Source organism: Erythrolamprus reginae, chromosome 1, assembly GCF_031021105.1.
Source record: "Erythrolamprus reginae isolate rEryReg1 chromosome 1, rEryReg1.hap1, whole genome shotgun sequence".
Classification (NCBI taxonomy): domain Eukaryota; kingdom Metazoa; phylum Chordata; class Lepidosauria; order Squamata; family Dipsadidae; genus Erythrolamprus; species Erythrolamprus reginae.
In genome coordinates this window covers 414,330,174-414,342,236 of record NC_091950.1, presented here as the reverse complement: position 1 = coordinate 414,342,236, position 12,063 = coordinate 414,330,174, and the positions used below count along the sequence as shown (strand labels likewise).

At 39.5% G+C, this 12,063-nt stretch overlaps 1 protein-coding gene across 12 annotated transcripts in view; it reads right to left on the bottom strand.

The window, feature by feature from the left end:
* Positions 1-1,211: 1,211 nt before the first annotated feature.
* Positions 1,212-12,063, bottom strand: part of MSI2 (musashi RNA binding protein 2) — an 841,455-nt gene continuing 830,603 nt past the window's right edge. For 4 of the 12 annotated variants that reach the window (XM_070735316.1, XM_070735319.1, XM_070735321.1 and 1 more), the window contains 3 exons: positions 11,091-11,299; positions 6,972-7,049; positions 1,212-2,023 (listed from right to left, as the gene is read on the bottom strand). In XM_070735316.1, the coding sequence (XP_070591417.1) occupies positions 7,008-7,049; positions 11,091-11,299 (251 nt within the window). In that variant the 3' untranslated portion in view covers positions 1,212-2,023; positions 6,972-7,007. Of the gene's footprint in view, positions 2,024-6,971; positions 7,050-11,014; positions 11,051-11,090; positions 11,300-12,063 lie in introns of those variants that run through there. The other 8 variants (XM_070735325.1, XM_070735317.1, XM_070735318.1 and 5 more) reach the window with 3 other exon arrangements.

Genomic DNA, 12,063 nt, shown 5'->3' with positions numbered 1-12,063 from the left:
ATTTTACAAAAATAGGAGTGCAGCAGCTTTTTTTTTTCTCTTAACAAATGTCTCATTCAGTGTCTTATTCTGGCTGTACCTAGAGTACCAAATTTATAAACGTAACAATTTAAAAAAATATTAATAAAACTTGTCAATATTAATGCTTAAAAAAAAGAATATATCCACACTATAGTTATGCTTGTAATATCACCTACTGTGTTGTACTTGGAGTTGCTGTTGGCAGCCTATTTGACCCATATTTTAAAAAATTAAATTAAAAAATATCCTTCATAAGTCTCCTCCCCCAGCAGAGGACCATATATATAACAGCCAAACATTAAACATGTGCAAATCTGAAATTGTCAGTTTTCCCCTACCAGTCACAGTGCAATGATGTTTTTTTTATACATTTTTTTTTTCAAATGTTTTCATCTACAATAAATTAAGCTTCTCTTGCCTCTAGGGTGACAAACTTGTAGCACTGAGGTATTCATAACGATTTGTTTAAAATAAACCTTTGCTTCTTTTTTTTTTCTAATTTGTGAATTAGAAAAGAATGGGAAAAAAAGGATGGGTAAAAAAAAAAAGGTGAGAAGATGCTTAACTGCCCCTCCCCACAGCTGGGAGCTTCCAAGACTTCAGATTGGCTTGGTTGCAGAGGCTGCAGGCCACAGGTGGGGCTGACGGAGAATGGATGGGATGGACAGTCAGGTGATCTAAATGGTTAAAAAAAGTGTGCTTGAAATTTTAAATACCTTTTAAATATTTAAAATGTAGCTTTTTCAATCTTGGGAAAAGCAGGTTTTTCGGTGTGTGTTTTATTAAACTTAAAAATGTAACTAGACTGTTACTTTCAAAGCTGTGCACAGAGGTCTAGTTAATATGCTGGTATGACGCTAGTACAGTTATAAGGTCTAACATCTACAGAGCAAGCTAAAACAGTGTTGATCTAACTGCTACGGGCCAGCTCTGGCAGTCGGTCTCACAAGTTTAAAAACATTGGGGCACAATCCAGTGGAAATGATCCCTGCATGCGCTGGCGAGTTAAATGGGAATTGAGCGAGGACGTCAGTGCCCTCATGCATTTTCCATTCATATTTTTAAAAAGGTCTTGCAGAAGGGAAGATTCCTGGTTGGGATGTGTGCCCCAAATTTTAATCTTTTCCTTCCGTTCCGTGCAGAAACTGCCTTAGTCTGACTCCATCACAAAAATATTACGATTTCTCTGCTTTAATAGTTTATATGCAAGTTAATGGAATTGTATTTACAGTATTACTATTTTTTTTTAAGATTTCACAAGTCAAAAAACCTTATCGCCTCTTTTTTTTTTAAACAACAAAAATGCACTTATAGAAAAAGGACCCAAAAAACTTTGTAGTCCTTACTTTATTGCCGAAAATAGATATAATTAGGTTAACCAATAAAAAGAACTGCTAGAGATCCTGCTACTGAGCCAGCCTCCTATTTCTCATCCAGCATAAAAGAGAGTATTTCCACTTACGTTTCTTGCTTGCTCTAATTCTAAATTCAGCGTGTGCTAAATTCCACCTGAAAAAGCCTTTTCAACTTCAGAATTGGTACCAATAAACTGAAAATCATGTCACCATTTCAGCAACAAAATTACATAAAAAGAAATAGAGAAAGGGATTAAAAAGCAAAGCAAAGAAACCTTTAAGATATGGTTAGGGTTTTCCTAAATACGCAAAGTAGCAGATCTACTTCGATTATAAGCCTATGTTAAAATACTACAAAAAAGTGATTAAAATAGATCTCAAAGGGGAAAAATATCAAGAAAAATAATAACATGAACAAAAATGGATTATATATATATACACATTTGTTTTAAAAAGCTGTTGTTCTATATAGTACAGCAGGTTCATGAGATGATACCGATTTTGGACAACCCATATCCATTGAGTGTCACCTCCAGTTTGTGTGGGTTACTGATGATGGTGCAATGGTCAAAGTCTGACGACGTGTCACCTAAACATGGAACCATTCAGAAACTTCGCCCTGTCTTGCCTGGACATCCAGATATACTCTACAGGGGATGAAAGATAAAAGAAAAAGAGAGAAATGCAACGGTTACGTTCCGACCTTTAGAAAAATGCAATTTTCTAAGTCCAAGCAGGAACACAGACAATGTCTTCCACCTGATAGGCCATTTTCTGGCTTCACACAAGTTCTACACGTTTATTTCATGTGGTTAGATTTGTATTTTATAGGTTCCAGCAATACATTGCACCATAAACTAAGCAAATTATCTGCAAGCTACTTACAGCCTGTATCAATTGTTCCTACTAGACACCACAGGAGAAACTCAATGTGATTGCACACTTCTGGGAGGAAGGAGAGTCAAAGCCAAGAGAGGAGGCTTCTCAGAGGCAGCTCCAATGCTGTGGAACTGCAACCCTGAGACCAGGCTGCAACCTTGTGGCTGGCTATTAAAAACTCTCAAGGGGGGCTTACCTATTGCGCCATCTTCTCGGCTTTCTGTTGTTGTTGTTGTTGTTGTTGTTATTATCATAGTACATTCTGCTCATTAATGTTACGATTTAATTTATTTCTGTTCCTTTCATTATACACCAGGGATGTTCTAATTTTCGCATCATTGTGTAAAACTGCAGAGACTCGAAAGATGGTAGCGGGAGACGAATTCAGTAAGCATACTTAACCACATTGTGAGGCCGCCTGGAGGACTAGCAGTTGCTTTGGCTAAGGAAGGAAGATGCCGGAGGGTGGCAAGGGGCAACAGGGGTAGGTGAGGGCTGCAGAGTGCAGGGTGGTTTCTAGCAAAAAGGGAGGGGGGCATTTGGCAGTGCATTCAGACTTACAACATCTGATTAGCTTAAGGACCACACCATAAGAAACATTTTAAAAAATCAGGTCTGATCACAAGGTATCTGAACTTACAATGTCAACAACTTGCAACAGAGATTCAGGGCCCAATTGTGGTAGTAAGTTGAGGACCGCCTATGTATGCATTTAAAATGAAACATGGGAATCAAGTCAAAACATGGGACTCAAATCAGTCCCGAGATGTCAGATTGTAAGTGGGAGAGTTTAATTTGTACATGGAAACTTCTGCATTTCAGTCTGTGCAGAAGTATGGTAATCTTCCTAGGTTGGTGCTGTTCTACTCAGACAAGTCGAAATTCAAAGTATCCAGAAGTATTTATTTATTTGTTTGTTTGTTTGTTTATTTATTAGATTTGTATGCCGCCCCTCTCCGTAGACTCGGGGCGGCTAACAACAGTAAAAAGACAATATGAACAAATCTAATAATGTAAATCTAGTAATGTAAAAAACCCCAATTTAAGAAACCAATCATACAAACAGACATAGCATGCATAAATTTTATAAGCTAGGGGAAGGGAATATCTCAATTCCCCCATGCCTGACGACAGAGGTGGGTATACTAAGTTGTGGAAGGATTTTATGGGTATGTGTGTGTGTTTTCTATGTATGTATAGATGTATGTGCATGAATCCATGTGTGTATGAACTATGATGGCAAATAACTTGGACATTAATGGCTACCTCAACAGAATATTATTTAAAGATCCAAGCTAGACATGGTGGATCAACCCTGGGCATCAGTGCAGATAGTGACAGCAATGGCTAGTTCTGGAGCTAGGATTATCACAGGAAATTCTGGTTTTACAAATAAAAGTTGCTTTGTCGAAACAATGTTGAAAGAGCACAATGACACATGATGGTTTGCTGAACTAGACTCGGATAAAAAATAATTAAGAAATTATCTGCTTGGTAAGTCCACCATTTCATTTTCCAGGCTTGTAGAACTGTGAGCCAAAAACAAATGGAGCAATGTGAAATTAGAAATGATGTGCGACTAATCCATGATGGATTATACAGTTTATAAACTCCAGCATGAAGAATCTTTTCAAAGGTTTGGGTTACACTGCATGATGATAACAACAACTCAGTTATAGAAGAACTGGTTCTTCTGTGAATGTCACAAATACTCAGTAGTTTCAATGGCTTGAACAAATACTGTCAATAATGTGAATAACTATGAAATCCAGTGTATTACCCAGAGAAGCCTTAATCCTCCTGGTCCTTTTATTCATTCATTCATTTCAAATGTACCACGGTGAGCTACAAGAAACTTTTTCCAGACTTAAGCCTCTCATATAAAGAAGCCCCTTGCGAAACTTTTATAATGTAATGGTGTACAGAAGATCCTGCCAATAGTAATCTGAGGTACAGTTTCACTGTAACACTGACTGAATTTCTAGCCACAGTCATTTTAGCGGGTGTTGGTTGAAAAGTTGACTTTGAGTTAGGCCCTCTCTGGGAACCTTTGGTAGGTAGCTTTGCTCTTAAAAGAGGGATTTTTAGACCTCAAACATGACAGTGAGTGCATGTCTAAGCATCTAATCTCAATTTCTCTCCTGCAATTGGGTTACAGTGACAGATGTGAAATTCTCATGCTGAGGAAATGGATTGTTCCACTTAAAAATATATTAGAAAAGGAAAGCTTTGCCTTGTCTACCACCTTCTGCTCATCTTTTGAATATCTATAGTGAGTACTTTCCCGAGGCAACAAACACCCTCAAAACAAGGATCACAAAGAAGGATGAACGGTCATGGAAGCTGTGGTTTATCTTGCCCGTGGAATGTCTTGGCACATACTATCCAATAAGATATTTTTCCTTTGTGGAAAGTAACATCAATGACACTTTCTTGGCTTGGATGGGTGTCAACAAACTCAAACTCAACCCAGACAAGACGGAGTGGCTGTGGGTTTTGCCTCCCAAGGACAATTCTATCTGTCCGTCCATTGCCCTGCGGGGGAAACTACTGACCCCCTCAGAGAGGGTTCGCAACTTGGGCGTCCTCCTCAATCCACAGCTGACACTGGAACATCATCTTTTGGCCGTGGAGCGGAGGGCGTTTGCCCAGGTTCGCCTGGTGCACCAGTTTCGGCCCTATTTGGACAGGGAGTCATTGCGCACAGTCGCTCATGCCCTCATCACCTCGAGGTTCGATTACTGCAACGCTCTCTACATGGGGCTACCTTTGAAAAGTGTTTGGAAACTTCAGATCGTGCAGAATGCGGCCGCAAGAGCCATTGTGGGGCTTCCTAGATTCGCCCACGTCTCTGCAACACTCCGTGGCCTGCATTGGCTGCCGATCAGTTTCCGGTCACAATTCAAAGTATTGGTTATGACCTTTAAAGCCCTACATGGCATTGGACCAGAGTACCTCCGGAACCGCCTGCAACCGCACGAATCCCAGTGACCGATAAGGTCCCACAGAGTTGCCCTTCTCCGGGTCCCGTCGACTAAACAATGTCATTTGGTGGGCCCCAGGGGAAGAGCCTTCTCTGTAGCGGCCCCGGCCCTCTGGAATCAACTCCCCCCGGAGATTAGAATTGCCCCCACCCTCCCTGTCTTTTGTAAACTACTTAAGACTCACTTATAGCCCCAGGAATGGGGGAGTTGAGACACCTTTCCCCCAGGCTCTTTTATACTTTGTTTTATGTTTGGTATGAATGTGTTGTTTGGTTTTTTAAATAATGATAGTGATAATGATACATTCAGGTTTTATTATGCTGTATCGTCCACATATAAAAAACCTTTTATATGTTTTTTTTAATATTAGATTTGTTCTACTATAATATTGTTTTTATTATTGTTGTGAGCCGCCCTGAGTCTTCGGAGAGGGGCGGCATACAAATCTAATAAATTATTATTATTATTATTATTATTATTATTATTATTATTATTATTATTATTATTATTTGCCGGTCTTTATTATGGCTTTATGAGGTTAGTGCGTACAGCATGCTAATCGGTTAAACCGCGTTCTCAATGTATGACTCTGTTTAACGTTGCTCTATGCTAGCAAACAATAAATTATTGGGACTCGCTTTTGAGGATCACTAGCAAACCTAATTTTGGGCAGAAAACAGAGACCAAATCCGTTAATATCAGGATTGATCAGGAACTACACACCTTGAACCATTCAAAAAGAGTGCGCCTTGGGACACACTCCTACCGAAACCATACTTAAATGACTGGGCAGTTTTATACATTCAGGCTTCATTATGATGTATCGGCCACATAGAACACATGAATTGTATTTGGTGAATTGCACAAATACTTAGTTTCAATGGTTTGAAGAATTACCTTCCCAAAGAAAAGGCGTAACTATGAAATCTTGTTTGCTCCTCCCTAATGTTTCTCAGTTGCCTGAAGAACAGGGAACCGCTCTTACTCTCCAAAGCATCATACCTTTTAGAAGCTTTTACAAATCTCATTTGATCATGACCGGGTCCTTCCATCCACCCTTTCCCACATTCAGTGCATGGGTGAAAAAATGCATTTGCTTCAGCAATCATACTTTTAATTTCATGCTTTGATTTGGAAATTAGAATTCATGCAGTAGATTGAGTACACGGTTAAAATTAGCAACAATTTCTCACATTTTCCTGGTTATGGCTCTGTTTTAAAACTAAATGTTTATAATTGGAAGCATAAAAAATTCTATGTTAAAAGCCATAGGTAAAAGAGGAGGAAACAGGTGGGGATTCAGAATATACATGACTGTAATAAATGATTAAAAAAAAAACTGTTGAAATTTAATTCCTAATTTTCATGATTATTCTTTAAGAGCAAATCACACAAGTATTACAATCTTTAGCATAAAAATGAATTCATTTTTAAAAAGCATTACAATTTTAAAAAGGGTTTCTTTCAAATTCACATGGCTAAATAGATTTTTCCCTCAAACATTCAAGTAAACCCCAGTATTTAGAATTGGTTTAAATAATCATAGCAATTGCATAAAAACTTTAACTACTTCAGGATACCTTTACAAGTTCCCAGCCCAAAAGGGTTGATTTTAAAAATGTTTAAGAAAAAATAAATAAATAAAGGAAGAATAAAGGTATTAGAATTTAATCCCCCCACAACACGAGGGAAGGGGTATAGTAGAAAATATAAATGCTATATATTGATATACCTCCAAGTGAGATGGCAACCAACCCTGTGTAACGTTTCAGTGGTATCCATTTGTAAAAGCCGTTGCAATCAAAGGCCCCTAAAATTGTACAATTGCAATTGTTACTAATATCATACAAGGGAAGAGATGATTTCATTTACTGTTTTGCATGAATTATCAAAAATTATCAAGTATTGGTGTTGCTAGCATGAATATTGTTGCCATCTGTTCTTGCTCACATATTTGCAAGCTCAAATTTAAGGGTGCTGAAAAGTCAATTTGAGTATCCTAAAAACTGCTGTTAGTAAATGGATGGCATAAACGGCATTAAAAAGGCAGACAATTTTGGAAATAAATATTAGAAATGAAATTAAAGAGACAGCTCTGTAGCTGCAAAATAATTTAAAAGACTACACCAGTGCAGATAAAACATAATGCTGACTGCAGCGTGATTCTTTAGAAAACAGATCACAGTAAAGGTCAGCAGCACACACCCTTTTCGAGAACAATCCAATCTTTTTCTATAGGTGCAAAATGGAAATGAGGGGTGTTGTAAGCGGTGGTAGATGGCAGTTTAAATTGATGTAGGTCTTATCAGAATAATCTGTATTTCACCACATTCCATTGGTCCAATGTGATTTGCCAGTAACCCAGGTGACTTTGCAAGGGGAAAGAAATGAAACAAGGATCTAGTATGTTTGGGTTATTCGTTTAGCAAGTAAAACAATTTGAGGAACTTGTCTGCATTTTTGCGACAAAATAATTCAACTATGGCCATGCGTGTGCCTGTCTGTGAATTTTTTCAAAGTTGCTTCAAAATCATTTTATTAAATAGTTACAAAGATGCGCAGAACATTCATGCTACCACACAGTTTGAAAATAGCAGAATTAGAGGAAATGAACATTGCATGCAAAATTTGCACTCCCAAATTAGTAATTGCACCACGTTAATGTTCAACATTGTTGTTATTCATTTGAAAAAAGGTATGTTGCACAACCTGCTAGCATTTCTGTGAATAATTAGGCCCTTCAAGTTTAAATCACATTATATTTCCTTTACCTACTATAGTACCCTTTTGCTTGGGATTATTTAGAACCATCCTCAAGGGAGAGATATAGTTTAATTTGGTCATGTGTGTAATTGGCTATTAAAGTGCAGAGCATGGCAACTTCCCCTGCCAAATAGTAGAAGACCAATGCTTCAGTTCTAACCGGGCTAAGAGGAAAGTGGGCATTCAATTTGCCCAACACAATTATAGGCAGAGGTGGGTTCCTCCCGGTTCCGTCCGGTTTGCCCAAACTGTTAGCGACCCGCTGGTGACATTATGATGATGTCAACAAACCGGATTGGCAGTCCATGGGCATCACCATCTTTTTAAAAAAATTGTTTTGATTTTTAACTTTTTTTAATGTTCTTCTGTGCATGCTCAGAAGTTGAATTTCCAGCACTGCGAATGCATTGCCATTTGGTTTTTGGCAGTTAATTTTTTGAATTATAGGCCATCTCTTCTTTCCCATGTTGAAGTCATCCAAGTGTTTCTATAAATGACGCAGATATCTATGCATGCATCAATGAATTTAATACAGAAATGAGCCTTGAGGAATACTCAGAGCTACAGATACATTGCCATATGGGCATTGCCAATGAGATACTTTGGGTTACTTAAAATTAGCTCAGTATGCATTCTTTATTTGTTGTTTTGGTTCATTTCTGAAAAGCTGTCCTGCTTCCCCCCCCCCCCCCCCGCTCCCCCAGGATTCCAACATAAACTGCTTGTAAAGACATTAAAATGTCGGTAGTCCTTGACTTACACAACTTCATTCAGTGACTATTCAAAGTTACAACGGCACTGAAAAAAGTGACATGATCATTTTTGACACTTATATCCGTTGCAGCATCCCCGTGGGTGATCAAAATTCAGATGCTTGGCCACCGACTCATATTTACGACAGTATTTATATTTATGAGCATCCTGGGACCACGTGATCCCCTATTGGGACCTTCTGACTAGCAAAGTCAATGGGGAAGCCAGAGTCACTTAAAAACTGTGTTACTAACTTAATGACGGCAGTGATTCACTTGTGGCAAGAAAGGTCGTAAAATGGGGCAAAACACATTTAACAAACGTCTCGCTTAACACCAAACAGAAATGTTGGGCTCAATTTTTGTTGCATGTCAAGGACTATCTGAAAGATGAATCATCTTGCCAAATTTAGGGCACAGAATCTTTGTAGATGTTCTTTAAACAAAAGGACACATTCCATGGGAAAGAAAAAAAATGACTGTGCTCTGCAGCTTGATATATCTGTGTTTTCCCTTCTTCCATTAGTATAAATACAGTATGTTAAAGCAATGTTTCCCAACCTTGACTACTTGAAGATATTTGGATTTCAAATGCTGGCTGGGGAATTCTGGGAGTTGAAGTCCAGATAGCTTCAAGTTGCCAAGGTTAGGAAACACTGTGTTAAAGCAGCATCTTTCAATTGCTATGTAACTGAAATACAGTATAGGAATTCAATACACATCCAATTTCTGCCCCCCCTCCCAAATAAAAATCTGAAGAAGGGGGTCTGCATGAATGAGGTTTCCAGCAAGTCGAAAGAAACAGTATGAGTTCTCTATCAAAATGGGGGTTCTCTGTTATATGCAGTAATGGGCCCCACCTGGTACAAACGGGATTGGTGATCCGATAGGACTTTTTTGTGGGTTCCGGACGCTGGTGGGACGCGTGTGCATGCGCAGAAGCAAAAAAAGGTGAAAATTGTCAAAATCTCACCTGCGCGAGCATCCTCGCACAAGATTTCACTTTGGGCGCATGTGCAGAAGCGAAATCTTGTGCAGGGGCGCATACACACGTGTTGGGCATGTGCGTGACCTTGCCGGCCTCGGGATCTTAGTACCAGTAGAAAAAGGTAAGTGGAGCCCTTCAGAGGTTATATGGAATCTCCCTTATGAAACCAGGTTGCAACGCCTTGGTCTCTTCAGCCCTGAAAGACGGTGTTTAAGGGGTGACTTGATCAAAGTGTATAAAATCATGCATGGGATGGAAAAGGTGGATAGAGAAAAATTATTTTCTCTCTCACACAATACTAGGACAAGGGGGCACTCCCTAAAGCTCATAGGTAAGAAAGTGAGGACAAATCAAGGGAAATATTTCTTCCACCAGAGGGTCCTTGGTTTATGGAATTCACTTCCAGAAGAGGTCGTGACAGCTGTCAGCCTTGATACCTTCAAGGCAGGATTAGAGAGATTCATGGATGCCAAGTGTATTGGTGGTTATTGAAACGGATGTCCATTTGCCGCCTCTATGTTGGTTGAGGCAGGCGGGATTCCCTTGAGTACCATTTGTTGGGTGTCAGGGGAAAGGGAGGGTCTTGCCTTCTCTTACTCAAGATCCCCATGGACAATTGGGGGGCCACTGTGTGACACAGAATGCTGGACTCAATGGGCTTTGGCCTGATTCAGCAGGGCTCTTCTTAGGTTCTTATGAATCTATAGATCATGTGTGTATGTGTGTGTACAGTGTTCCCTCGATTTCCGTGGGGGATGCGTTCCGAGACCGCCTGCGAAAGTCGAATTTCCGCGAAGTAGAGATGCGAAAGTAAATACACCATTTTTGGTTATGGACAGTATCACAAGCCTTCCCTTAACACTTTAAACCCCTAAATTACCATTTCCCATTCCCTTAGCAACCATTTACTCACCATTATTACTGGTACTCACCATTGAATAAGACACTTAGTGATCCTGATATTTATAAACATAATTATTTATTAACAATAATTTTTTTTGTTTGTTATTTATTTGCAAAAATTATTAGTTTGGCGATGACATATGATGTCATTGGGTGGGAAAAACCGTGGTATAGGAAAAAACCCGCAAAGTATTTTTTAATTAATATTTTTTGAAAAACCATGGTATAGGCTATTCGCGAAATTCGAACCCGCGAAAATCGAGGGAACACTGTATATGTGTGTGCGCGAATAAATAGATTCAAGGTTGTGTCCAATCCCTAGCAGAGGGGCCCAGACCGTGTTGCTTTGAAAGGTTCCATAGAAGAGCATTGCAGTGCCAACAGATTTTATTCACTCTAGAGCTTCTGCAAGAGAAGAAACAGGAAGACAAAGAGAGTTACTTACAGCAATTCCATGCCCAAAGCCAGAGCCAGGCTGGGGGCTGGCAGCACTTATGTAGTTACCCACACCGGAGTCTTGACTGGCTGTACCGTAGAGGTCTGCAACTGGACCCGGGCTGTTTGCCCCTGGAAATCCTCCGGGCCGGGCTGGGTTGGAGCCTGCCGGGGAAGCGGGTGCGCCAAAATTCGGTTGAGCACTGTAGCTATTCAAGACTGGTGTGCAGAGAATAAAGCTGGGTATGAGGCTAGAAGCTGAGCATGCAGAGTTATTTACAAAGCCAAACACTAATAAAAAACAGCCTAGGTCCAACTTCTAACACTTAACCAAGGCCATGCGATAAGAGAGCAAGTACTCAATAAAAGTCAGCCCATACTACTAAGAAGCTTAAAGCTCCAAATATAGAGAGATATGTATAAAGAGAGAGAGAGAGAGAGGAAAAAAAATCATTCAACACACTACTGCAACCAGAGACTGTATAGGTGGTCAGTTTCACCAAATTATCACAAAAAAATATGTATTTTCTGACATCTGATTTGATGCTCATGCAGTAGTAAAATGGGTTTTCTAGATCTGGGCACGTTGAGACAGCATTCACATCCCATGCAAACTACAAAGGAACTAGTTTTAGACTACACATTGTGTTAATATTGATATTAATGTTGACAGCAGAGAAAGCAAATCACACTTAGAAAAACTTTTTTTCGAGGTGGGGTGGGGGAGCGGAATCTACTGAAAACTTTCAAACAATCCATCCCGCCCGTCCACCCACCCACTTCTTTAACTACGGAAGAGACGTGAAGGTTTGAAATGGTTTTTTTTTCTTTAAATAATAAAAACAAACAAACAAATGATAATGTAATGGAACACTTGGGAGTGTTTGATATACGCAAGAGGAATCGTTTTGTTTCCCTTTCCCCTTCTAGCGTTGAGAAACGAGTGCCTTTCTCCTTCTCAAACTATTAATTGGGTGGAATAC